The sequence below is a fragment of the Aedes aegypti genome, chromosome 2, assembly GCF_002204515.2.
Source record: "Aedes aegypti strain LVP_AGWG chromosome 2, AaegL5.0 Primary Assembly, whole genome shotgun sequence".
NCBI lineage: Eukaryota > Metazoa > Arthropoda > Insecta > Diptera > Culicidae > Aedes > Aedes aegypti.
In genome coordinates, this window is record NC_035108.1 from 175,191,457 (window position 1) to 175,217,659 (window position 26,203).

General features: G+C 38.9%; 1 protein-coding gene across 2 annotated transcripts in view; it reads right to left on the reverse strand.

Annotated features, from left to right (window-relative positions):
• LOC5568156 (E3 ubiquitin-protein ligase listerin) overlaps positions 1-26,203 on the reverse strand; it is a 70,986-nt gene that overhangs the window by 37,516 nt on the left and 7,267 nt on the right. For both annotated transcript variants that reach the window (XM_021843215.1, XM_021843214.1), the window contains 4 exons: positions 22,863-24,228; positions 3,876-4,970; positions 3,545-3,814; positions 3,262-3,488 (listed from right to left, as the gene is read on the reverse strand). In XM_021843215.1, coding sequence (XP_021698907.1) covers positions 3,262-3,488; positions 3,545-3,814; positions 3,876-4,970; positions 22,863-24,228 — 2,958 coding nt within the window. The remainder of the gene's footprint in view (positions 1-3,261; positions 3,489-3,544; positions 3,815-3,875; positions 4,971-22,862; positions 24,229-26,203) is intronic.

Below are 26,203 nucleotides of genomic sequence, written 5' to 3' on the forward strand. Positions count from 1 at the left end.
TGGAGTCGAGCTGCTGTGCAGCCACTTCCATCGCAGAGAGCCCATCTCTACTTTTATTGATGGCCCTCATCAACCACGCTCCATCCATAGCCTCACCCGATGCGTTAGCCGGGGATGAAATATGGTTTCCAGCACTGGCACTACGTGCACTGCTGCCTCCTCCTGCTTCCGCTCTCCTCAACGGAGACCTAGCTAACCCACTTCTTGCGAAGGGGTTCGCTTCCCTACTACTGCTACTACCTGCACTACTACTATTATTTTGATTTTGGTTTAAGTTTGTATTCATGATTGGATCCCACGAGTAGCACGGGAAAAGAGGTCCACCACGCCAGAGCCCTGCATTAACGCGGTAAGGGACAAAATACTGTGAGGGGTGCCCAGGTGCCCCACAGGCTCCGTTAACGGCCGAACATCTTTTTCACCCCTTCGACCATTCATTCCTCAGCACGGTTTTTCGCATCACACCTTGAATTGGGGTTACCCCGTTTGGTGGACTCTTACCACCGGAACAGGTCGTCCGTAGTTCTATTCTATACGCCGGAACTACACGGCTACAGCAAGTTGGATGTAGAAATCGTTAAACACACTGTAGATTGCATCCACGTTTCTAGCATACACCTTCAGCTTCGGTACGGACACGTCTGCATCGTCGTCGATCAGAATTCCTCCGATCCGCTTTATTTTATCGGCTGCCTTGGAACGCTGACGGCTCAGGACACTGATCTTCCGGATCAGTGATTCCTTTGCGCAAGCCAAACGATCCTGATTTTCTCTTTCTTCTTCTTCACTTGTGTCGCCGTGTTGCGTTCCCGAACGGGTCTTTTTTCGTCAATTTAACTTTTTCAGAGTCTGTCTCTCTTTTCATCAGTAACTCAGTCCAAGGAGAATCACACACACTAAATCACTACCGGATCACGGATCCGGCTCGAAGGACCAATGTTCCGTCTGGGCGAACGAGCAAAGTGGACTGTAACACTTTTCCGGGAGGACGACCGAAGCTAGAGGGTAAGGATCCCTCGCTGGACGCTTCGTCTTATAGCCGATTCACTTTACGGCTCTTTTGGGGGGGGACACATCTTCGGAACTAGGACTGGGTTACTGGGAAAGGAACTTGAACACTGGATTTTTACTTAACTATTATGTATTCAACTAAATTAACAAGAGAGTTTTAAATTTGCTTTCAACACGTTGGTTGCTGTCAAAACTTTCTTGAAGACTGTACTTTTTCACACTTCTTTCCTCTGCACAGAGCCTTGCGTGGCGTGATCGTGCATAAAGGTGGGGCGTGGAAGAAAAGTCTCCACACGCGCGGGATAGAAACGATAGGAAAAGGATGGCAAAATATATTCACACATCACATGACTCCTTCCGTACACGGCGTCCATGAGCCCTCTCGTGGTGTAGGTATAACGCGCCCTATCTCGTGAACAGGGAGTCGTGACTTCGATTCTCACCGAGAAGACGAGTAACTTTTTTGCACATTTTATACTAATATGTCCATTTAATCCAATTGCGAAGTATATGTAATGTTCAGATTTACGGTAGTTGCTACAATAGATGGTAGAACCAAATCATCATCAACTTCTTTATTTTAAAGAGTAGCTAGCAATATGAAAACGTGTTTTTGTGCTGCGTTGAGTGGTAATGAAGCATTTCGTAGATTGGATAAGGTACCGTGGGGCAAGTGGGTAATGGATTTCGCATAGTTGGGATTCTTCAAATTATAGAGACCCTAAATTAAAACAAATAAGGTCGTGTATATTTTTTGGCTTGACTCTCACCAAATATAAGCAGTATACTGAAATTGATTTTTATGTAAAATTGAAGATAAAAGTACAGAAATTTTTTTTGAAAAACCTCTCCTTACTTTTCACTTGCCCCCCACGTTTTGACCAATAAATTCAAAAACTAACAGTTACATTCACAATTTCCATTACCTTTAACATTTGTTAAAGCGTCCCAATGAACAATAACATAAGTAATATGTAAACAAAGAAAATTTTATTCTTGTTACTTGAATTTTCTTCTGTTCAGTTATGTTTGTTGAAATGATTCGACAACATTATAATTGCAACATTTACAATGTTAGTTCTTACATCATGGGACAGCAATTGCATTTCTGATCTCTAGAATTTCCACCGCTCATTATTTGTTTTTAAGAAAATCGGATATGACGTCGAATAACTCTTCAAGAGAAATCAAACGAAATCCTTCAATAAAGTATTTAGAAACTTTTTTATGTGGATACACCTATACCCCATTTTTTATGTTTTGAACTAGCTTCACATAGACATTCCACGAGATTTCCATGCGTTCTCTTATATTGGAACTTTTCAATCAACATCTTCCTTTTAATCGGCTTTCCGAAGTAAACATATTAATATCGTATTATTTGGCAACCTTTTTTTAGAGAAGTTCCATGATTTGGCCATGATAATAGCATTTAACGCTTTGAGTATGGTGTTTCTTGAATTATCAGCACGTTCTGTTGTTTTATGATAATTGCAAACCTTTTATACTTATAGCTACCTATAGAGAAAACACAAATTCAATTTCTAATGAGAAACTTTTCACTTGCTCCACGTGATTAGAAAATTGACAGTGTTTCAATTTAGTTATTTTTAGGTCTATGTCAAATTATTTCTAAAACTTTTTTTATTGCAGTTTAAAACTGTCAGAGGGGACAACTTAGAAGTGGTACAGAAAATTATTTTCCGCATCTTTTTTCTACAGAAAATATTAAAACAAGATTGCACGCCGCCAACTTGTTACGGAGTTATAGTTGACAGGTTAACAATATTTCGCTCTATTATGCAATAATGGCTGAAAAATGATTTCAGTTGCGTAATTACCATCATTAAACGCTTTTTCATTACACAACCGTTTTGAGTTGCGTAATGAGTCATAACACAGTATTTTTGTGAAATTGCAGAAGAAAAAGAAATGTAAGGTAGGTAAGATGCAGAGCTATTTGGGCATTTCATTCACACTGGCATGATTTTTTGCCGAATCGTCCGAAATTAAATAGCACCTTAATACGATGCATATTGTGGCCACACGTGACTACTGAGCATTCAAAAAACCCCACTGCCGAAGTGGATCAAAAGTGCCAAAAATAGGATCCGGCTCCCTACGATCAAAATCCCGGAAATACGCTGTAGTATGCATTTGGTATACTTACGATACTGTATTAGTTTTATTTTTTGCGGAAAGTATCTTGCAGCAAAGCTTGATACAGAATTATAAATGTTCACAACTCACCAATTGTACAGCAAACACCTTGCTGAATTATGCTTGCTAATGATTTCGTGCAAAACAATCAGCGTGTTTCCGATTATCTTTCTGTCGCCGACTTCATTGTAGTTGGAAGTGAAATGGTTTTCGATGAGACTACGTGTAGCAGCCAGCTTTACCAAAATGTCAAAGTAGTTCTCGAACAAGTTTGGTCTAATGGGCAAGCATTTGGGAGCCATTTTCCGTGATAGAACCTAAAGAATCAAAAGTAATAATGTCATTGAAGTCAACTATAATATTACCATATTACCTGTAGAATATTGATATAGGTGATTAAGTCATCACTGTTGGCAACTGTTGAAGCATCTTCGTACAAAAGGACTGCTCCACTTTCGGCATCGGAGTACTGATTTGACTCCAACAGGGAGGCGACTGATTTGGCCCAGAGCAAACCCGAATCGTTAGCCAGACGGAACAGCCGTTGCTTAAGTGTGTCCAACGTAGCAGGTTTTACAAGTTTCATCATCATCGCCAAACGTTCTTGAAGGCTTATGATGAGTGTTTCCACAGTGTTGTCAAGCTACAATGAAAACTCATGATTATTCATATCGCATAGAAGCATAAAGTGATCGTGTCCTTACATCATTGGTGCTGTACAGAAGTGTGTCACCAATCGCAACCGCATATATCACAGATAGAACTTTTTCGTACATCAATTCCGACCAGCGGTGTATCAAATTTTCCTCATCGTCCATATGTGCGTCATCGTCATCATACTCATTATCCTGATCGCAGTCGTGATCCATTCTACTTTCGTTGGTACCAGCTGGGCTTGCTTTGGGATTGCAACTCAACTTAAACACCACATTTAGACAAAACAGCTCTCGTATCAACAAATATCGCAGATTTTTAGTAAATGCATCGGTAGATAAATCCGAACAATACTCGCCCGTTTTTGCCATCAATCCCCCATTTAGCAACTCCACATAGATTGCTAACTTCTCCAAAAGATCCTTTGATAATCGATGTTCGCTGGATTCTTTCTCCGTCATACTGTTGAATATCACGTCAATTTGTTTGCAACGCTCTGGCTCATCCCTTTTGTTCGATTCTGTCGAACACATCATCAGCTTTGTACAAACTTCTGCTAGCTTCTCAAATCGCTCCAAATTAAAGCCTTCCGTGTCGGAAAAAATTTTCAATTCCTTGTTCACAATTTCAGCACACTGTTCGATCAGTTCCTGATCGAGCGTCAAATCCTCGCTGGACAGTGCATCTTGCCACGCCGTCGTGACCTCCCACAACGTGTCCTCAGACAAATAATCGCTCACGCTATTTTCGGCACTGAAATCGAACAGCATTGCAAACATTCGTCTCTGCAGCTCCCCCTGCCGACAGTCTCCGCAAACGACGGGCATGATTTGCGCCAAAAAGCTGGCACACGTGTCCTTCAGCTCAATTTCCCCATCATTCTTCAGCGGAGTGGCAATCGTTTCAACAATCTTTGCACAGGTGGCCGGATCGATTAGCACATCACCGCTATCCGATATAAGGAAACACTTGTGCAGCAAAATCATATTCTCCTTGGTGTCGCCTTGCGTGACTGCCCGAGCACATTGGATCAGGTTTTGACTCACCTCCGACTGGGTGAGGAATTCCGTGATGTTCCGATCCTGGCAGAGGGGATGACTCAAGGCTCGCAGTATCAACCATTGCTGTACGGTTTTGTTGGCAATCTGTATGGAAAAAAATATGAAGCAAAGGTGAGTAAACTTTGATAAATGGGATCAATATTAGTTCTGATTGCATGAGCATACATCAACACCTGCTAGACAGGTAATTTCTGTTTGAAAGGCAAACGTTAGTCTTTTAACGAGGGGTTGAGCGTGGTCATTGGCAACAGCCATAATAAAATAATGCATTTCGATGTACCTAATAACATCACACCATTCATACTTCTACTTCTCTTTTTTTTGGCATTTCCTCCTCACTGGAACAGGGTTCGCTTCTCAGCTTAGTGTTATATGAATATGGGCACTCCCACAGTTATTAACTCAGACCTTTCTTTGCCTAAGTTGCCATTTTCGCATTCGACGGATTTCACGCCAACTCGACAAAGGGATTGGCAGCACCCCTTCAGAATTCAATGAAACTTTCTGGGTGTGAAGACTATGTGAAACTAAGATACTTTACATACTTTGTTTTTTTCAAAATCGATCTAGACTAACATTTGGAAAGGGTCAAAGATTTTTTTACTTTTTTTTATAAACCCGTATAACTCGAATACGGTAAGACCTACAAATAAGTGTTGTATGGGGGACTGTCGTGAAATTTTCTGAATTTTTAGAAAAAAAAAAATAAAAAAAATAAGAAATATTGAAAAAATAAGTAAAAAAAACATTTTCAACACTGAAAATAACATGGTTCAAATCTTTAAAGTTAGGGAGGTCCGCAGCCTTGAGGTTACGCTTTCGCTTCATAAGCGGAAGGTCATGGGTTCAATTCCCAGCCCCTCCACAAAAAAAAACCCGTCCAGCCACCAGAAGACGCCGCACGGATGACCGTGCTTTGGGGAGCACATCCAGCCTCCGTCAGTATCAGATGGTGACTGAGACAAACTGACCCTCTTCGTAGGCAGCTAGCCTCAAACGACTTAGGAACACGGCAAAATGAACCACCGCAAGAGCAAAGGACTAATGGCTTATGGAAATCGATTGGACTGAACTGAACAGCAGAGCTCTCTCCTACCTGCTCGGTGTGAGAGTAAAAGAGTAGAAGAGAGTGAAAGCAGATGTAAATATAGATTAGATAAAAATAGATCTGTATCGGTATAGTAGAAACAGATAAACTGATTCCGGCACAGTAGTGGCCACGAGCACGGAGTGCCTTCTAAATAAAACAAAAAAAAAATAAAACTAAATAAAACAAAAAAAAATTTAAGGTCGATTTAAAAAAACGGTCATTTCAGATTTTGACCATCCTTAAGCAAAAAGTTTCGTAATTAAATTTTCAAAAAGTCGTCCATACATTGCAATCATGTACGCCTCTTTATAAGACATCATCAATAGACGCTTTTGAACTTGTTTAAAAAACTCTGTCTAATTCCGTTTTATTTCTTTTAACTACTCCCAATAAAACAAATATAATCTATTTTGTGATTAAAACTCATTTATCACATGGAAATATAATCAAACTAGACTATTTAAAGCGAAATGAAGAAATATAAAACAAAAAAATCATTTTGGACTTAAAAAAATCGATGTTAGAAAAACTTTTTTCCCTAAAATATGCCCAATTTGCAAAGTATGAACGACTTTCAGAAAATTTAATTACGAAACATTTTGCTTAAGGATGGTCAAAATCTGAAATGGTCGTTTTTTTAAATCGACTTTAAAGATTTGAACCATGTTATTTTCAGTGTAGAAAATGTTTTTTTTATTTTTTCAATATTTTTTTTTAAATTTGTAGGTTTTACCGTTTTCGAGTTATAAAACAAGTAAAAAACTGACCCTTTCCAAATGTTAGTCTAGATCGATTTTGAAACAACAAAGTATGCAAAGTATCTTAATTTCACATAGTCTTCACACCCAGAAAGTTTCATTGAATTCTGAAGGGGTGCGGCCAATCGCGTGTCGAGTTGGCGTGAAATCCGTTATTCGTATATCGTGTGGCAGGTACGATGATACTCTATGCCCAGGGAAGTCAAGGAAATTTCCATTACGAAAAGATCCTGGACCGACCGAGAATCGAACCCAGACACCTTCAGCATGGCTTTGCTTTGTAGCCGCGGACTGGTTACCGAACAGCACAATTGTGCTGGTTTGTCCCGAAAGGATATAGGTAATAACTTCATACCATTCATACTCAGTTTCATCAGTTGATATGTTCAGGTGTTGGATCAAAAGTAGCTACCAGACCAGGCGATTATAAAAATTGAATGTACATCGGATTTTTTTTTCGCTAGAGATCAGTATTTGCTCTATATTTACATAATCGGAAGGTTTTAAAATATACTATCGGTGCAATTTTGTCCATAAATTTTGTATGGGCTGAAATGCATCGAAAAAAGGACTTTTCATGGGTTTTAGTATGAAAAATAGCATAGCATAGCATAGACTGTTTGTACATGTCAATGGTTGCTACTCCGTGATTGATCGGAACTGGTAAGAATTGCACTACGATCCAAATGAATAAAGGGTGGGCGTTTCCGCTTACTCTCGAAGTGCAATTTTAGCAGATCTAATATTATTGATCAATAACGGCACCGGCCAAGTCCTTACAGTCAGTTGGGATGTGGAAGGAATGTTAGGGTGTAATGATTGTTGCTTCTAGAGACCGAGAATACCTCTGCATCTCCACAATCACCACTGGAAGGGTGTTTATTAGTGAGGGAGGAAAAAATCTGGAAGTCACCTCTGGTCGATGATGCGATCCATGGACAAAGGGGAAATATACGACATATATTTAAAGCTAGTTTTGTATTTTTGTCTCGAGAAGTTTTTGGAAGAAGCTTTAAAAAATACGTCAACATCTATAATGTCGATCAATTCAAAAGATGTTTTTATTAATGACGAAAACTGAAAATTACATGTACATATTTTAAATTATATGAAACAGGAATAATGCCGACACTTGTAGTGACGAACTATACATAGTTTGTTTGAAAATTACATATATTACTGTGCATTTTGTCTCGATATGAAATAAGTTTAAAAAATACGTCAACATTCACAATGTCGAACAATTGGGTCCTAAAATGTTTAATGAATTCTTGTTTTTATTTAATAATACGAAAGAGCATGTTATTGCAACAACTTTAGCAAGTTTTCCAGCTCAAATAACGGCTATAACATTTTTAAACTTCAATTTTAAAAATGGTTACAAATATGAACCTTGACACTTGTGATCTTGTTTGACATTCACTTTTTCGACAAAAATGCCACAGGGCATATAGTTTTAACACTGGGGTTGTTCCTATCTGACATTTCGGAAGGGACACGGAAAACAAAATATACCCAACATTTGAGTTTAAACCGAAAGGGTGTGACAAAATCTCAAAAATCATAAAAAAAATGTTTTTTGTAGTTAAACCAATGAAAATCATTTAAAAATTGAGTAAACATGTGTTTCTGCCCTAAACTTAAGCGTTTGGTACTAAAATTGAGACAGGGCTTTAGAACCCTATTCCAAAGATAATTTTTAATAATGTCAAAAAGAGAAAAATATGTGTATATTAAAATTGTATAAGAAAAAAGCATAATGCCGATATTTATAGTGACAAACCATTCAAAGTTTGTTTTAATATTACTTAAAAGTTACGCTTTCAAGAAAATATGTGTTATCACAAGCATGAAACGAACTCACCAGTTGGTAATCCATCCTCGACTGAACACAAAACTGACACTGACAGCAAAACTTCTTGGCGTCCCGAAAACAAACCGTCTAGCTTGTGCCTTCCCAAATACCTACCCAGCAAGACGCTCCAAAACAGAAAAAAAATTCTTCAGAGACGAAAACACGCGCGAAACCGTGAGCAAAATCTATCCGACGACGCAAAACCGAACCGTCCTGCTTGGGCTTCACGAAGCACTTATCCAAAAATACTTCACACAAAATAAAAAACTCCACCCGTTTTTTTTTTATTTTGGTCGCAAATGAAAGAGCAAAGTCTAATTATTTTTAGTTCGAAATTTCAGACTAACTTATTTTTTTTGTAATAAAGTTACTATACAAATACACCGTGTAAGATTACGATTCTAATGACACTTTGATTTAAAATGTTGGTCGATCCAAAACTGAGGAAATTAAATATGATTTTCCAGTGTGTTTTTTGAAAAATGTCTCTACTTCAAGTAAATTTTAGTATACAAAATTCAAACAATGTTTTTGAAAAAAAACATACGAAGTAAGAATAACTCATTGCCTTTCAAATGTGTCATAGAGAGTTTCAATAGGATGTGTAATCACAGAGATGTGGGCAGATCACTTTTATATGTTTTTTAGGGGGTGAACCCAAAGTTTTGCACAGGAGTGTAGGTACTGCTAATCTGCATTTGCCAAGAAACAATATACAATAAATCTCTACCCTGTTATGTAACTGCATCATACCTTACTACCAGGGCTATGATATCTGAAAAATCATGGTATATTTTTCACAAAATTGTGCCTTATAGCTACGATATGTCATGACATCTAAAAATGAAGGCATATGTGATTTAATTACACATCTTATGGGACCGGGAACTGTACCACTGCAGTTCCTTTCTTTTCATGTTATGCCAAACGACTATTATGCCTAATGACTGTATGTCAAAAGACTCTATGCCAAACTGCATTATGCTAAATGAGGTAGACCGCCGAGAATACGTAAGTTCCCCTAAATAAAAATAAATAATAATAAAAAAAATCTGTTTCCGAAAGATTTTTCCCATTTGCAACATTGTTTGTTCGAGCACATTTTATGATTTTTTTTAATAAAGTTGGTTGAAGTTGTGGGAAAGAAAGGGTTAATTAATTATTGTGCCAAATTCATAGAGTACAGTGGGACAAAAGTTTATTTTAAAGAATCAAGCTAAATTCAAAGACAATGTTATAAATATCATGTTTGTTCGAATGCTGTTCAAATATTATAGAAATCGATTGAGATTTTGGAAATTTATGTCCATTTTACAATGGTCAGGCTCCATATAATAGGGCAGCCAAAACCTGAGAGAGAGACGACAGCCTACTAAGAGTTAGCTTGTTTTCTAGTCTTCTTTGATTTATTTCTTTCATTCTTGGGTTGTGCACAACGGATAAATAAAGATGATCTAGGTCAAAGTCACTTTCACATTTCCATCACTATGAAAAAAAGACGTTAATGTAAAAGATTCCAACAGCAGTTTAGCAACATCCAACTGCATTGAAGCATCCAGCAGTTTAAAATATGAGATCATTATAAAACCCTCAAAATTTCTATTACATTTATTTGAGTTTTGGGCCGAATGTTCACACTCTGCCGTTCCGGTTTTCGGTGACGATTGGTGACAGATTCGGCATGATTTTTGCGAGCTCGCAATCTAAGCCAACTGTCTCCTCTACAGTCACTCTATTCACAGTCTGGCGGATAGAACTATCGGAGCCATTCGGATTGGAACTAATCGAACATGACAGGTAGACAGTGCTTGAATTGGAGGGCAATATTGTGACCGTAGAAACATTTAAATCAATAAAAAACAAAATTCGTATTACAGGAAAAATTAACAAAACTTGATTGGCATTATAACAAAATGCAGCTCAAAAATATTCGGCGAAATTTAACTTTAATGAAAATCCTTTGTTTGGTCGAGAAAAAAATATTGTTTTATATTTTTTTAAACAAAAAGGCCACTTGAAGGCTTGACCACTTTCTTAAGTTGCCAGCGTTTGTAATGAGACTTACGTTGCCAATTCTAGGGATTTTCTATTCGTCAGTCTGATTATTATTTCGAGATGTTCATGACTTAATCATTTTTTTCACCTAATATATTATATTATTACGATCCTTAATTAAAATCGGATATATTTAAATTTAACGGCATAAAAAATTGCTAAAATAAAAAATAAATGAAAAATGTGATAATAAAATAAAATATGTGAAGAATGCAATATTTCCCTAATGTTATGCACTTTCACGCTACATCCGGTATACCACAAGGAAGTCACCACTGATTTTTCTGCTTTAATTCAACGATGCTCATCTCGTTATCAAAGGCCCCCGCTTATCGTATGCAGACGACCTGAAAATATTTTTACGGATACCTGCAACAGCAACTCGATCGTTTCGCCAGTTGGTGCTCGCTGAATGGAATGGTGGTTAACCCTATCAAGTGTCCCATCATCACGTTTTCCAGAAAAAAAAAAGCAACCAATCACGTTCGACTATAGTTTGCTTGGCACGAAAATTGAACGTGTGAATCACATCAAGGATTTGGGCGTGTTCCTTGTTTCACAGTTAACGTATAAACAGCATATCTCGTATACCGTCAGTAAAGCGTCAACAACTTTGGGATTCATCTTTAAAATCGCCAAGAATTTCTCCGACTCCGAATTGTTCTCTCGTGCATTCCACGTTGGAATATGGTTCCGCTGTTTGGAGTCCTATTTATAATAATGGCGCAGAAAGAATCGAATCTGTTCAACGCCGATTTCTCCGATTCGCACTCCGTAAGCTTCCTTGGAGACATCCATTCCACTTGCCGAGCTATGAGAGTCGATGCGATTGATAGACTTGGACCTCCTCCGGAACAGGAGGGATCAATCAGCGCTTTAACTATTGCAGACGTTTTACTGGGTCGTATCGACTGTGGGACAATCCTGGAGTGAGTCCATCTAAATGCCCGTCCACGCTCCCTTCGGAACAGCGTCATGCTGAGATTGGCTCTAACTCGAACAAACTACGGACGTCACGGAGCACTGGGTGGATTGCAACGAGTGTTCAATAAAGTCGCATCATTGTTCGACTTCAATACCACCCGAGAGATGCTTCGCCGAAGGTTTTTATCATTTTTTGACGAACGAAGAGTTTAGTTTAAGTTTTATCTCTTTACTGTTTAGTGCTTTTGTTAAGTTTTTGTCTTTTGATTGTTTTATATATAATTTAGACATCATTGGGGCTACAATTTGCCTGTTAATGTGTTTCAAATAAATAAATAAAATAAATGAACTATATGAAAGCTTATAGTTCAACGCTATTATCGAGCATGAGGATGAAAACAGATATTTGATCGAAGTTTTAGTGGTACCGTAAAACGGGATAACTTTGATAGTTTTTTCGAAGAAAACTTGAATATCTATTCATGCTGTTTCAAAGAATTTCAAAGCTATCGATTGCAGTTGATAGATTGCCAAAAGATTTATTTTGAATGGATATATAATTTTTCATATAATCGAAAGTCGGTTTTCTGTTCTGGGATAACTTTGATAATGGAGTATGAATCGAACAAAATATTGAATAAATTACGTAACATGTATAGGGCATTGCATACTTCTAGGCGTAAACGTTACCGTCCTTGGGGGTGAGAATGGGTCAAAAAGGTATATGTACGATTTGTTTATTGAATAACTTTCGCAATTTAACTCCGATAAACTTCTAATTTGGTTTGTATGTACTTTGATGGTACATTAACAACTGTACAAAAAATTAAAGAAAAATATTAATTCACGGCGGTACCACAAGTGAATGAAAAATGACCCAATATCACCCCTTAGAGGGGGTGACCTTGGGTCACTGTAATTGAAATAACTTGTTTTTGAGAATATGATTGCAAAACCATTCACAGCTTAAAAATATTGATGAAATACGGTGCAAACAAGACGAAAAGATATCTAAGATGTTTCACAGGTATGATAAACCCACTTAAAAGAAGGAATCAACCAAAAAAATTGAAGAGTTATGAGAAAAAATAAGTAAACCCAACATTTATCGTCAAGTTTACATAAGTTTTCTTGTTTTTTCCCTCAAATTGTCTTCAAAGTCATTCCCATAAAGCCTATTCAGTTTCCCCAAAGGTGTACTGAAACAGTGATTATTTTAAACCTTCGCAAATAGTTAAACTTCGGTGCGACACTCCACGATCAATACATTTCAGGCAGAATTTAACGTCATAATCCCAGTATTCCAGCGATCGAACTCATTTGTACTTCCATGAGATGTTTCTTTAACATGAAAACACTGATAAATTATTAAATTTCAAAACAAAATCCATTTGATAAAATTTTACGATGTTACTGCGCACGAAACAAAGTTGCTGGTTTGAGAAGTTGTTAAAATGCATTGCATTGTTATTCAGTGCACGGAATACTCAAGTAGACTTGTTTGGTGTTTCAGAGATGTATTTAGAAAGAATAAACACATCTTAATGAAAAAAGAGAACACCCGGCATCGTAAAATGTCAAAAAAGTGGACATGCAATTTCATTTACTATCGTTCTTACTTGACCCAATCTCACCTCCATTTTTGACGTTTTAGACACCGTACCGAAAAAAATTAAATTTTTGTGGAAAAATCAAACAGATTTCGGAAAATACGTGTGAAGTGTAATGAAAAGACTTTCAACCTTCTACTAATATAACGATAGAGGTAGAAGTACATGCGTGATACTTTGCACAGGAGAAATTTAATGTTGTAAATTTTATCTAGTTTCAACATACAAGTTTATTGTTATAGTGACCAAAAACTACTATTTATAAAAATGTATATTGTGATGAATTACGTGTAATAATATGTTTCCTAACATATAAATTATTAATTTTAGTAATATCAGCGTTATTAGCTTAATTATTTTATAAATCATATTTTTCCGTTTTGACCCAATCTCACCCCCTAGACCCATTGCCACCCCCATCGACGATACCGTGACCGGCTCTGATTCCGTGTGTTGCGGTTGTTTTTTTTTTTTTTTTTATTTATAGAGGTTTTAAACCAACTGGTTCATTCACCTCTTTAGAAGATATTGTGTTTACAACTTATCATATAATTTACATTTTTTGAAGAATTTCAGTATCTTAACTTCTTCATGCTTGTTGTTTCCTAATGCTATTTTTAAGTCACTATTGATACCTAGTTCTTCACGGATATTGTCGTATTTTATGCAATTTGATACTATATGTTCGACTGAAAGTTCAGTGTGGCAAACGTCACAATTTTTCGAAACTAATTTGTTATACAAATGCTCTTTTGTCAACCTAGTGTGACCGATTCTAAGTCGAGTCAAGACGCGTTGCTCATATCGATCTTCTCTATCGTTCCACTTCTTGGTTGTTGTTTTACATCGTTTTAAGAACGTTGGGCGGTGTGATTCCCAGGCTGCTTGGAACGCAAGCTGAAAAAGATGGTGGGCCCAGTTGATAACATCAATGGCAGGAATCTCAACTTGTGCTAGATGGGATATTCTTTCTCGATGGGCCGCATGATCAGCATCTTCGTTCCCGCTAATACCGGAATGTCCTGGAATCCAGCAGAAAGTAACGTCCTTATTGAGAGCTTCTCTTTCAACTGCTTGTATAAACGGATGCTTTGATTTTCCTTTATTCAAAGCTGTCAAACAACTTGCGGAGTCGGATAAAATAACAGTTGGCGAGCGATCAGCTAAACAGACGGCGGTGTGTAACGCGGCTGCTTCGGCGGAATATACGCTACATTGAAAGGGTAAACTTTTTTCAACAGTTATGCCTCTTCCCACAACTCCGAGACCAACCAAATTGTCGCATTTTGAGCCATCCGTATAGAATTTATCATGTTTGTCATATTTTGTGTGCAGAAGTTCATGCACCAAAGCGGTTGCGTTCATGGAGTTCTGTCCTTTTTTAAACCCATGCTTGATAGTACAATCAACTTTGATGGTTTTGTTGTGCCATGGTCTGATTGTATCACGGTGTAATTTGGCTATGTTGGGAATTTGTTCCCCTGTTTCTGCAAAGAGTGCACTATTTGCTGCTTCTCGAAGATGTGGATAGGAATGAGATGTCGATTTTTCTTCTAATCTACAAAGTCTTCGGATAAGAATTTCAGACATTCGCAATTTAAGCGGTAGTTCACCAGCTTCGACGACTAGAGTCATAACGGGAGATGACTGTACTGCTCCGGAGGTGATTCTCACAATTTGGTTATATGTCGTTTGGAACGTGTTACATCTAATCTAATCTAATCTAAGCGCTTGCACAGCCAATATTGAAAAGCATCCTGGAAATACTGGAATTTCTTCTAGTATTTTCTTGTCAGCATTAATATGTGCAGCATATCAGTGATATGATGCAAATACTAAAACGGCCAGGCCCACTGTGCAGACTTGGTTTGGAAGATAACTCAAAAGTCGACGGCGATCAGATTATCCACTTATGAATAATATGATAGACGTAGAATTTTGAATCTTATTAAGGAAGAAACGGGGACAACCGTACCAACCGTCTCATTTCAGGGGGAAAGTTTAAATCGTTGGGAGTGGCGTTGCTAAGAATTTAAATGCACGCTCCATTGTTGTTGGTGTTCTTTTTCCAGGGATGGGACACAGGTATTTCTTCCTTATGTCCTGGCTCGGAAGCCTAGGCTAAAGCGCCGTTACTCGCTCTCTGCAACGAGAAGAAAACATTCAGGTTAAGCCCCCCCCTTTATTAACTTTATAAACGTTTCAAACCATAACAATATTCGCAAATCGTAGATTAAATTACAGTGATTGGTACAACCTCATTATTAATTGTGACAACATCAACTGCTCGATGTTTAGTCAGAACGGATCAAATTTTAATTACAAAAAAGTCCAACAAATATATGAAAAAGCTCACATAGTCAGATTTGCAACGTGCAAACCACACCAATGAAACCTTTTGAATAATAGGAGTATAAATATGAAAGATCTCACCAAATTAGAAATAGTCAAATGGCTGTATTCGACTCAGCAACCAGGACCTCAAGGACCTCGAGAGACCAATCGACTTGAAAAATCCGGTTAATCACTTCCAGATTAACAGTCATTGTCAGTTGTAGATACAGCTTTATAACTCCTAATTTTCACGCACTAGCTGTTAACTCATGATGGTTTTGAACTATGTGATCAATTGCACTTCCGACCAACTCGCGGCACTAACAAACAACTTACGACATACAAATTTCATTTCTACATGCACTCCGCACTTTTTGTAAAATACAAATGGATGGATCATTAACTCGCACTAATTGAAACAAAGAATTAAATTTTATATAACTCTACACTTGAATCAGCCGTTTAGAAAGTTTACTCGGAGCGATCAAAACGCGACAGAAAATTCGAAACACGCCAGCTCGCACGCGTGGCCTGCTACGATCCTCTGTCGTTTGGAACGTATTACATAGATCCAAACCAAATAGCTCTATTCCGTAAAAAAGCTTGGAAATGCAGGTGGCCTCAGCAATTCGCCCGATCGTTGCTCTGTCAGCTTTTGGCGCTATAGCTTTCAAGTATTGTATGCGATTTTGCAGGGATTCCTTGGTTTTCGCTCCATGAGCGGAGAATTCACCCCGTCGATTGATCCATACACCGAGAAATCGAGCAACGTTCACTTCAGGGATACTTTCATTGTCAATTTTGATATGCAGACGAGAGTTACGCCATCTATGTCTACGTTTTTTACAACAATGTAGAATACAGGATTTTGGAGCTGACAGAGAGAAGTTCACACTTTTTGCCCATATGTCTACGGCTTCTACTGCCTTTTTCAGGGAGCTTCGAACCCTTGGAAGGTGCTTTGATATCGATATCAATATGATGTCATCTGCGTACACAAGTGTGCGGATATTTCTGGGTACAGCATCGAAAACTAAATTGATGGCTAGTAAAAATAAGGTTACAGCGAGTACTGAGCCTTGAGGAACCCCGCTTTCTTGAATACGCTCTGTTGATGTAATTCCATCATAACTAACAAGAAACCGTCTGTTTTCGAGAAAGTTCATTATACAGCTGCGCATGCATTTGCCAATATTCAGCTTCTCAATCTGTTTCAGAATGTTCGGCCTCCAGGTTTGGTCGTACGCTTTTCTAATGTCTAGAATTGCAAATTCGACATGTGAGCCGGATTGCTCAGCATTTGCTATAATTTCCCTTAGTTCTGCAAAATAGGAAGAAGTACCACGGCCGGCTCTAAAAGCGTGTTGATGATCATTTAATACCTGGTTCTCTTCCAAATAGGTCATTAACCTATGATTGACCATTCGCTCATAGATCTTCCCTATACAGCTAAGCAGTGTTATTGGTCGGTAGCCATCGGCATTTTGCAGATTTGCCCCTGGCTTAGGAATGGGAACAACTAATCCTTGTTTCCAGCATTCTGGAAATCGTCCAGCTGACCAGACGGAATTATAACTTCGAAGCATTGCTAACTTCCCTGCTAGTGGAAGGCGTCGTATCATAGGGTAACCTACATTATCACAACCCGTAGAATGTCCTTTTGCGGCGTCTATGGCGCGGATAAGCTCCTGTAAGGTGAAGTCGCTGTCCAGGTTTGAATTTTCAACGCGTGCCGGAATGGGCTGAGTGGGTTCAGTTGATTGGTGTTCTTTTGCTGAAGATGTTGAATAGAAGTAGTCTGCAAAGTGCTCAGCTATTTGAGTTGGGTCTTGCACGTGTTTCCCATCGATCGTTAGGCCTCTTTGCACTGTTTTCCTTTGGCCGTTTAGGCGATGGAAGTTATTCCATAGGATATCCGAAGGTGTATTTGGATTGAACGATTGACAAAGCTATCCATGACTCTTCTTAGCTTTGTATATTGCTTTTCTAGCTAACGATCGCGCTTCCTGGAATTCTTTGCGAGCTGCTTCTAGTTGTGGGTCATTGTTTGAAAGTTTAGTGCTTTAATTCTCTGTTGTACTTCCTCCGTCCACCAGATTTGGAATTTACCTCTATAGACTCCTGTTGTTTTCGGGATAGAAGAATTGGCGGCGTCAATTATTTTTTCTCCTAGTTGTTCTATCGGTAAAGGCTCTTCACTTGAAAAATTCTCCACAATTTTTTGTTCAAAAGCAGCCCAGTCAGCATCTTTGTAAAGCCATCGCTTACGGCATAATGGTTTTGGGGAGTTGCTTTGGAGACGTATTTCGATGGGGAAGTGGTCGCTTCCGTAAGTGTCTTTCTCTATCGACCAGTAGAGTTTGCTTGCCAGACTTTGAGAAGCCACAGTAAGGTCTATGGCTGAGGTGGTGCCATGCGCTGAGCTAATAAATGTAGGTTCTCCATTGTTTAAGACGACAAGCTGATGGTTGACGAACCACTCCAACAGTAACCACCCTCGCTTTGATGACTTTGTACTGCCCCAAGCCTCATGCGCTGCATTAAAGTCTCCTCCAATAACGAATGGTGGTTGGTGATTTGTTATGAGATTGTCCAGCGTGCTGACTACTTCTTCATCCTCTGCATTAGGTGGAACGTATATTGAGACAATAGTGAGGTTGTACGGTGCATTCAATCTGGCGACGCAGGTAGGGATGGACGAGCTCATTTGATGCAATTGGTGAGGAATTTCATTCAGTATTCCAAGCGCTGCAGCTCCGCCTCCTTGATTAGGGTAGATGTACCAAAAGTGGAGGTACTAAGCATGATCGAACTTCATTTACCCGCCTTAATTCAAGAAGCGCAATGAATGCACATGTTGATGTTGTAACGGGAAGTAACGAACATTGACTTAATGAGAAAAATGATTTCATCGTAGTAATCCACGGCGTGTCAGTGAAAAATAATACCTCCACTATTGGTATACTGTTCCTTTAGTTGCGGTATATTTATAATTTGTGTTCCTATAGTTGCGGTACCCGTTGTTTTCTTATGGGATCCTCCACTATAGGAACATTTTACCGCAACTATTGGTACAAGCAAGAACAGTTTTAGCAATTTTAGTGATATAGCATCAGTTTTAAAGCAATTTGAACGCTCTTTTCAACTTTTCCGTATACCAACAAGCCAATACGTCGATTGGAAGTGTCGGTTCTGTGGCTAGTGAAATAAAATCAGTGAAAACGGTACTACCGCAACTATAGGAACACCCACAACTAAGGGAACACTTACCCTATAATGACGATCAGCAAGTATCCAGTTGTACCGATTTTTAATAGTATTGGTTAGCGATCTAGTCATCATTTCTTGCAGTCCTATTGCAAGAGGTAGTTCGCAGTCTACAAGCTTTATTAGCTCTGCTTGATTGCACCAGAAGCCACGAACATTCCATTGCAAAAACAGCGTTTCCTTCTTCGAGATTTCGTTGATGCTCGTTTCGTTTGAAGATGCTCTGCTTTCTGGTGAGGGTCCACGACTGCAAGATATTCGGTAACAATCTGAAAAACGTGACTCGAAAGTATGGTTTGCAGAACTATGAGGTTCTAAAGATGGAGGAGTACTTGCCCAGGTTTGGCAAGGGTCCATGTCGACTGCCGCCAGAGGCTCATCGGATAAATCCGGAACATCCCTGGTCAGGGTCGACATGGAAGGCCTCGCACTTGGCGAATCAGTTTTAGTCCGATGTAGTTTCCGGCTTGTAGATGGATGCGTGGTTATGTGACGAAACCGATCGTAGGCAGTAGAGTTTGATTTCACAGAGTTGAGTTCCAGTTGCTGGTCAACGGCTTGGATGGTTGGGCGTTATGATTGCAGGCCACTTCCCGCGGTACCGTTACTTCACAATAGGGATGAACAACCGTTGTCGGTTCGGAGGGCATCGCAAGGTCGGTAGTTGTATGGGTTGAAAGATGTTCGATGTCATGTGCTTGGTCCATTATTCGTAGAGGTTGTAGAACCATACTCTGGTTTGATTGTGCCTCTTATACCCAAGATGCCAAATGGACGTTGAATATTTTTCAGATTTCTGAAAAGCGACACGGGGGTAGTGTGTGTTGCAGATAAAAACTTTTGAAATGAAATGATACTTGCCCGAGAGTGGCAGAGGTCCATGTCGACTGCCGCCAGGGGCTCATCGGAAAAATCCGGAACATCCCTGGTCAGGGTCGACATGGAAGGCCTCGCGCTTGGCGAATCAGTAAGTGCCGGGTATTTATCCCAGCGAGCAGATGACAGAGTAATGACGCATCGAACGTGTTGATTAAATACATGGTTCAGCTTAACGGAGTTCAATAGATGGGTTCTTATTTCAGAAGCAGTTAAGTTGTAAGCTTGATAATCAGCGGGAAGACTGTTGACGTTCCAAACCATCTGTCCAGACGAACTCGCTGCCTGTTTCGGAAGCGAAATAGGCGTTTCGCTTTGCTCTCCTTCAAACCGCTCTGATTGCAGAAGTATGTTGCTTTGTACTGGTTCCAATCGGTGTCCAAAATCATTTTCCATGGGGGTTTCGCTATAGTCTATGCCGTCTAATGATTGTTCTTCCATTATCAGTTCCAGGTACATTGCGTGGTCTGTGGTAGAAAAGTCTATTTTTTGTTCGTCATCCATCAGGACTGATGAGGTCATTTCTGGTCTGTTGACCTGAAAAGCGTTTACCCAGGTTGCTATCAGCGGTAGGGGATATATCCATAGAACGTTTTCCACTTTTGCTACGGTTTCGAAGGTCATAAGTGTTGGCGTCGTTGCAATTAGATTTCTTTGCTGGTGGGGAGATGAAGCACTTATCTTTTCGTGATAGTCTAGCGTTTGCATTTTTAGAGGGTGAATCAGCTTTTGATCCATTCGAAGCGGAGGGATTTTGAACTGATGATGGTTGAGATGCTGAAATTCGAGCATTTGATGTTTTGGTGTTCCTTGGAGCCGGAGATTGGCTATGAGCTCTAGACCTGATAGCGGTTTTGAGGTCTGCGAGTTCTTTGGTGAGGACCGCTACTTGTTTTTGCAAAGCTGTGATCATTTGATCTTTCACGGCCATCTCGTTGCTAATATGATTTTGGACAACACTGGCAAATGTTTCTTTCTTAAGTTCGTCTGCGTAAATTCTTCTGGCTTCAGGGAACGATACACCTTGATCGACTTTGATCTGAATTATCTTTTGCTCAGACTTGTATTTCGGACAATCTCGTGAAGTTATTGCATGTCCTTTATTGCAGTGTAAACAATGTGGAGCGTTATTACATTTTTCCCCTTCATTTTGCTCATGCGACTGAGAGCAATGCAGGCAAATATGGCAATTTTGGCAATTCTTCTTGGAATGACCATATGCACCACAGTTGAAGCAGATCATTGGGTATGAGTAATAGACCAGTATACGTAGAATCCCAAAATACACGAACTTGGGTAGCTGAGTGCCATGAAACGACAGAACTAGCAGAGGTGTATTTTGTTGAACATTGTTAACACGTTTCTTAACTCTCCGGACTGCGTGTACTCCTTTCGAACTAAGATATCCTAAAATCTCTTCTTCGCTCATGTCCTTCGAATCTGGATCGTACACTGTGCCTTGTACTGTATTCAATGTGGGATGCGAAATGATCTCAACTTGAGTTCCATCGTTATCTTCGTCAGTTTATTGAATACAGACTTAGAGGAGGTGCGGAGAAGATACCGCGTTCCTCGCCCTTCACGCGTAGCATCAACTTTCGATCCGATTGCCAGCTCAATGGATGTTCCGACAATAAAGGGGTTCGGAAGAGGCAATTGCTCATTCCGATCTGCATTGCTTTTCGTGCTGTCATCGTTTGTTCTGCTTGATCTGCGCCGTAGCAGCAACACCATAGTACCTATGTCGTCCGCACTCCTCATCCAATAGGGTTGTCTGCTGCTTCCTGGAGGTTCATGCCTGGGCCCCCAGGAGGGCCTGAAGAACTTCCGGTCATAAGACCGGAGCCTAGCAACAGTTTGTTTCAAAGTTGCTTATTTTTTTTTCTCCGTTTCAAAAGTACGTGCGATATCGAGATTGTACGTTGATTAGTACAATCCACCACTCGGGTTGATTCACCTTTTCACTGCACACTGTGTATAGTCTTTGTGGTGGTATTGTTCATGCGCCGCGTGATATGACCACTATTTCTGTGTTATTCGGCACTATATCACTGTTTTTCCACCAATTTCAAGTTTATAATGAAATCTCTGGTGACACTTCTTGTATAACCGAAGTTTGGTAAATTTTAACGAAGTATTTATAATCTAAAAGAGGGTTGCAAAGTAGAGTGACTCGCGCGTGTTGTATAACAACAATATCCCGAACACTCGAATGACGGTTGCTTATGTGTTCCAAATACCGTGTTTCAGTTATAATTTCAAAATAGCGAAGTTAAATATATATTTTATTTCCCGAATCAATCATGCAAACCTCAATACGTTCTTCGATACAAAAGTTTTATTTTTGATGCGCTTCGTTCGTTCAATTGAGAGAAATTTCAAAATGTGACTCAGCAGTCGGGGTCAATGCACGGTATTTGAAACACTGGTATGTTTAACAACATCGACTGTACCTAACTATGGTTAAAATTTTCAAAATTGTTCAAATCATATTTTTTATGCAAAGTATATAAAACGGTCTACTATATAAAACATAAAAGACTTGAAAATAATCATACGTTATTTTTATCTGATCGATTGAAACTTGATTTTTTTTTAACCTCACGGTAATAGAGCATGTCACGGTATTTCGTTTAGTATGTGGTGGGTAACGCACTATCAAAGTTACCCGCATTATCAAAGATACCCCGTTTTACGGTATTCAATAGTACACTTATGTAATTTTGATGATTTTTAACATGAAAAACAACTCTTGCCGCGACATGTCATCACCATTTCGAATACTGCAGATCAAAAATTATCCTTAGATGTTTCAAAAAACGTTTAATTTTTTACAGCTATTTGAATTATTTAATATTTTACATACATTTTGACCATACTTTTCAAACTAAGTTCATTTAAAATAAAATAATCCACTATATACACATTTAGATTTGAACCCTTGCCCAATTAGTGGAGCATAAGTTCGTTTGAGACAATCAATTTTCGAACTGTTAAACTCAAAAAAGGGTAGGTAAATATTAAAAAAAAGTTTGTTCAGAAAAATCGAAGCCGATATGCTGAGGGTCCAATGTAGAGTATTCGTTCCCTTGAATTGTTTGAGTTCAAAGGAATTAAACATTGATTATTCCACTACGGTCGAACATTTGCCCCACCTTACTCTAGCTTTGTGAAGCCCTTTCCCAACGCATATTAATTTCCACTCACCTTTATCCATTTGTTCAACATTGGCACCCGTTCCTCCTCCGGAAAGTATTTGTACAAAACCAATACAATCTCAACGATGTACTCCGACTGAAGCCGTTCGTCGTTGAGCCAAACGCCGGCAAACGTTTCGAACAGCCCGTCAAGTTTGACTCCTTCCCCACCCCCGGCAAGGAATTGGAACAACTGCGGACATTGAAACTGTCGAACAAGATTTTCCAGCTGCAATACCAGGGCTTGACTACGCGTCGAAGTGATCCGGCCAATGTACATGCGGCAAATTTTGTACACCAAGGTTTTCAGCTGATCTTCAAAGCGATGGGCATGTTCTTCGGCTTGGCGGTTAGTTTGGTCTTGTTCGGATGAGGACGTTTGTCGTTCGGCCGAGCCACTGTTGAACTTGACCCGTTTGTGAGAGGTTCTTTTCAGATTTTGGACCAACTCGACGTGCGATTGCGACACTTGTTCAATGTTTTCGACCCTGTTGTTAACACTTAGTTCCACCACTTCATACAAACGATTCCAGAATTTGGCCAAAAGTTGTTCGTAGATTTTTACGCTGGCACTGTACTGACACCAATAGTCTAGCAGGGAAGCAATGTTACCGAAGATGTATCGCCCACTCGATGATTCTGTCGTTATGCACCACTCAATCACTTTCACTAGATGTGCTTCTAGCATCGTTTCACAGAAACTGGCCACTTCTTCAGATTGCAAATGATCGTCTTTCACTGTTTGGATCACAACGTATTGGAACACTTCGTAGTACGCTTGCGAGATAGCCGTTATGTCCGTCCGGCTCGAATGGACCGCTTTAAGTCCCTCGTTGATTCCGTCGAAGAACAGTGTTTGGAACTTGGCCATTCTATCTCCGAGAACTTCACGGGTAAATTTGGAAACCAGAGGTAACATATGCGGAAATATGCAGGCTGCATTTCCACTGGCTCCGCTTCGCAAAACTTTGGACAATTTGGGAAAAACTGCCTTATCGAAGTTGAGATACGTGTGCCAGTTGGGAATTTTGGCTTGCACGAGAATAATCGAACTCCAAATGTGCGTCACAACCGTGGGATCGGTTTCGTCCATGAATTGGAACACACTGGTTGTGATCTGTTGCTGGTGTTTCTCTATCAGGAATGTTCCGTACTGAAGCAGAGCAGAAATCACCTCGAACCAAGCAGACCGAACGGCGGGCGTTTTGTGCTTATGGTAGGCCCAAAATTTTGCGTTATCCAAAAGAAGGCCATTCTTTTCGACCGATTTCTGCAGCTGTTCCTCGGGCATTTTGCTAAGGTATAAAGCATATCCTCGGAGACTCGCTATCAGGACGCGCTGGTACTTGTTTTCACATTCTTCCGGGGAGTGGGATCTATTTGAAATTTGGAAAACAAAAAAAAATGGAATTAACATACAGTCAACTCTCCACAACTATTTCATTCTAATTTAAGTATGTACACTCTCAAAATAATCAATATGCCAAGTCTACGTGAAAATTCATGTAGATCTCTGAAAATGAACTTTTCGACTGAATCAAGTACACACAGTTTTTAAACGGTGCTTCACAATACTCTTTGTTTTTTAAAGCAATAAATGTTTTCAAGTCGTTCCTATACACATCAAACGTTCTCTAACTCTATCACAGTTTTTAAGAGACTATGTATTTCACACGTTAAAGCTGCCTTCTGAACAGCTACAAGTTAACTTTTTAGTACTTGACTAATATTGTATCTTGACGAAGTTTTGACTAACGGATATTTTGTATTGACTATATTGTAAAAAAATGTTTCATAAGGTTGTCCGATATTTCGTGGCAAACCATTTCGAGGTGTACCATTTCGCGGTTTGTATCATTTTGCGGTATGCCATTTCGCGGTCTATACAATTTCCTCCTGGTGTGGTTTTTCCTACAACTTGCACTGAAAATTTGTGGCATTATAACTAATAACATTTCAACCGGAGATTTACCCTTGTTTTGAATACAGCCAGTCCTTCAAATTGCACTGTTGTTAACCCTCTAATAGCCAAATTTTTATTTTCGATCTAAATATCATTTTTCGTTATCTACAATCGATCTAAACACGTTTTAGGCAATAATTTATTTTTATTCACAAATTTATGAACATTGGTTTTTGATTTTTATAATTTTTGTTTTTGAGCTGCCCTATACTTTTTAATTTTTTCTTGAAGCATATCCTGATTACTAATTTTTGGCAATAAAAAAATCATGTTTTTACGGTACTTTTGAAGATATGAAATTTTTATTTTTTTAAAAATAAAAAAAAGATACGATTTTTTTTATGTTTCTGCCTGGGTGCCTGTAGGTTATATAAAAATACAATTTTTCAAACATTTTTAAAAAATACAAAAAAGTTTCAAAAGTCATAAAAAACTTTTCTTAGAGTCTACCCCGTTTGGCATAATGCCATTTGACATAATTCCGTTTGGCATACAGTCGTTTGGCATAATGCCGTTTGGTATAATAGTCGTTTGGCATAATAGTTGTTTGGCATAATAGTCGTTTGGCATAATGATCGTTTGGCTTAATTTGAAAAAGATACTGCAGTGGTACAGTAATATGCGAGACCATAAGATGCGTCATGAAATACTATGTTCCTTTTATCCAAACATGCAATAACTTAGGCGTTGGATTCATTTTTGTCGAAAAATGCGCTATAATATCCCGGACAGCAGTTTATCCACACCCCTTTGCATAATAGAAGGAATTTTATCAAATTAAATATACAATTTTGCCAAATGGCGATTATGCCAAACGACCGTTATGCCAAACGGCATTATGCCAAACAGCTAGTATGCCAAACGGCATTATTCCATACGGCATTATACCCAACGGGGTAGACCCTTTCTCTTATATGCGTGTTATGAGCCAAGGTTTAAGCCAAAAATAAAATCATTTTAATTTCCGAGCTACGAAAAAAATACACAAAATTGCAAAGTGTACCCCGCTCAAAATATATTTTTTATGGATTTTGAAAGTATTGTATTTTTTTTATATAAGAGAAACGAAGAATTTTATATGAAGACTGCAAGCATGTGGGAAAAATCGATGTAATCTAAATTTTATCATGCAATTTCTACCAAATTATACCTAAATTGAAAGTTAAAGTCATGTTTTGCATATTTGATGGATTAGATCACAAAAAAGTTTGATAAATCAAACTTCAAATGTCATGTAAACAACAATGAAAACAGTGTTTATGGTGACCTGTAGCTAAAAATGGTGACGTGCTGGAACATTTCTGAGAATGCCATCAGACAGAGCAACCCCAAATCGACTAGAGACACATAATTTGATCCTTGAGACACGCAAAAATGTAATTTTTGTT